General features: G+C 52.7%; 1 protein-coding gene across 1 annotated transcript; it reads left to right on the forward strand.

Annotated features, from left to right (window-relative positions):
- The first annotated feature begins 864 nt into the window (after positions 1-864).
- LOC131488873 (olfactory receptor 9Q1-like) lies at positions 865-1,815 on the forward strand. Its single transcript, XM_058690719.1, has one exon. It carries the CDS (start codon positions 895-897, stop codon positions 1,813-1,815), a length of 921 nt encoding a protein of 306 aa, XP_058546702.1. The 5' UTR covers positions 865-894.
- Positions 1,816-2,033: the final 218 nt, after the last annotated feature.

Consider the following 2,033-nt stretch of genomic DNA (forward strand, 5'->3'; position numbering starts at 1 on the left):
GGAAGACAGACTCAAGAGAGACTTTTCCATGAGAAGTACAATCTGCCCTATGGGGATGGAAAGACAAGGTGCTTTGTCAGAAGGGGTGGCCTGTGGAAGGCACAGAAATGAGAGAAAGCATGGGGATTAGAGAAGGTGTGCAAATGATCCTGTGTGGCTGGAGAGACGTGTGATGGGGGAGGGTGGCTGAGGGTGTGAAGAGCGAGAAGAAAGCAAGTGACACGGAGAAGTAGGGAGGGGGGGACCCCATGGCAGGCTTTCCCCGACATGTTGAGGTGTCTGCAAAATATCCTATCCTAGACGGGACGCCATGGCTGGATTCTAACAGCAGAGTTAGGCACGATCAGATTAAAGCCTTAGACATATTACTCTGGCGACAACAAAGAGCAAGAATTGGCAAGAAGTACTTCTGAAGCCGGGGAGAACTGTCAGTGACAGCTGTTGTTTTGATGCAGGCGAGTGATGACAAGTGTTTGCGATAAGGGAGGAGCTGTGTGTGATCTTGCAGAGAAATAGACAGAGTCCTGAGACAGACATTCCCGTGGTGGGCAGGGCCCTGTGGACCAACCCCTCCTGGAGTGACAGGGGAATTTTGGTTCAGAAGGGTTATTTGACTCGAGGGGGCTCACGCAGCTAACGTGTGAGAAAGGTGGGGGAATGTGTAATCCTATTCCGCGATGTTCGCCTGCACTGGCTTCCTGGACATAGAAGATGGTTCTTGTTTCTCTGCGCTCCCTTGAAGGGAGGGGCTGAGAATAGTCACCTCTGAAGCTCACACAGCACCTGCTGTGTTTTGTCCATAGTACGTGGACTTAAGCTAGAAATACGGTTCAGTCCTGTTTACAGCTTCCTACCTGGCTTCTCATCCTAGCGCTCTCAGGCACCTCTGGTGTCATGGCAGAGAAGAACCTCACCTCCACGACCCAGTTCCTCCTTACTGCATTCACTGACTGTCCTGAACAGGCTCTCCCTCTCTTCCTCCTCTTTCTGTTGATCTATCTCATCACCTTGCTGGGGAACGCAGGAATGGTCGTCCTGATCCGCGTGGATGGCCGGCTCCACACCCCGATGTACTTCCTCCTGAGTCACCTCTCTTTCATGGACATCTGCTACTCATCCGTCACAGTCCCCCAGATGCTGGCCATGCTGCTGGAGCACGGGGCGGCTCTGTCCTACACACGCTGTGCCGCTCAGTTCTTCCTCTTCACCTTCTTTGGCTCCATCGACTGCTACCTCCTGGCAATCATGGCCTATGACCGCTACGTGGCCGTGTGCCGGCCCCTGCTTTATGTCACCGTCATGACACAGAAGGCCCGTCTGGGATTTGTGGCTGGGGCTTACAGTGCTGGTCTCTTCAGTGCCTCGGTGAGGACAGTCTCGGCTTTCACCCTCTCCTTCTGTGGAACCAATGAGATGGACTTTATTTTCTGTGATCTCCCTCCCCTGTTAAAGCTGACCTGTGGGGACAGCTACACCCAGGAGGTGGTCATTATTGTGTTTGCGATATTTGTCATCCCTGCCTGCATGGCGGCCATCTTGGTGTCCTACGTGTTCATCATCGTGGCCATCATGAGGATCCCCTCCGCGGGAGGCCGGGCCAAGACCTTCTCCACGTGTGCCTCCCACCTCACAGCCGTGTCACTCTTCTTCGGCACTCTCATCTTCATGTACCTGAGAGACAACTCTGGCCACTCCTTGCAGGAAGATCGGGTGGTGGCTGTGTTCTACACAACAGTGATCCCCATGCTGAACCCCCTCATCTATAGCCTGAGGAACCAGGAAGTGAAGGAAGCCCTGAGGAAAGTTCTCAAATGAGCTGAGTGGTCCTGAGCATTTCCCACTTGGAAGTCCTGAGAATTACCTCTTCAGCAGCCCCAGCATTCTAGACGCTCGTTATTCCCAGCACGCTCACTGTGTATCATCCACACGTGACCCATGTCACAGGTCTGTGACTATGAAACAAAATGAGTTTTTGCAAACGTTTCTACGAAAGGTTTCTATCGCGCAGAGATGTTGAAAATAATGTACAGTGA

Source organism: Neofelis nebulosa, chromosome 10, assembly GCF_028018385.1.
Source record: "Neofelis nebulosa isolate mNeoNeb1 chromosome 10, mNeoNeb1.pri, whole genome shotgun sequence".
Taxonomy (NCBI): Eukaryota; Metazoa; Chordata; class Mammalia; order Carnivora; family Felidae; genus Neofelis; species Neofelis nebulosa.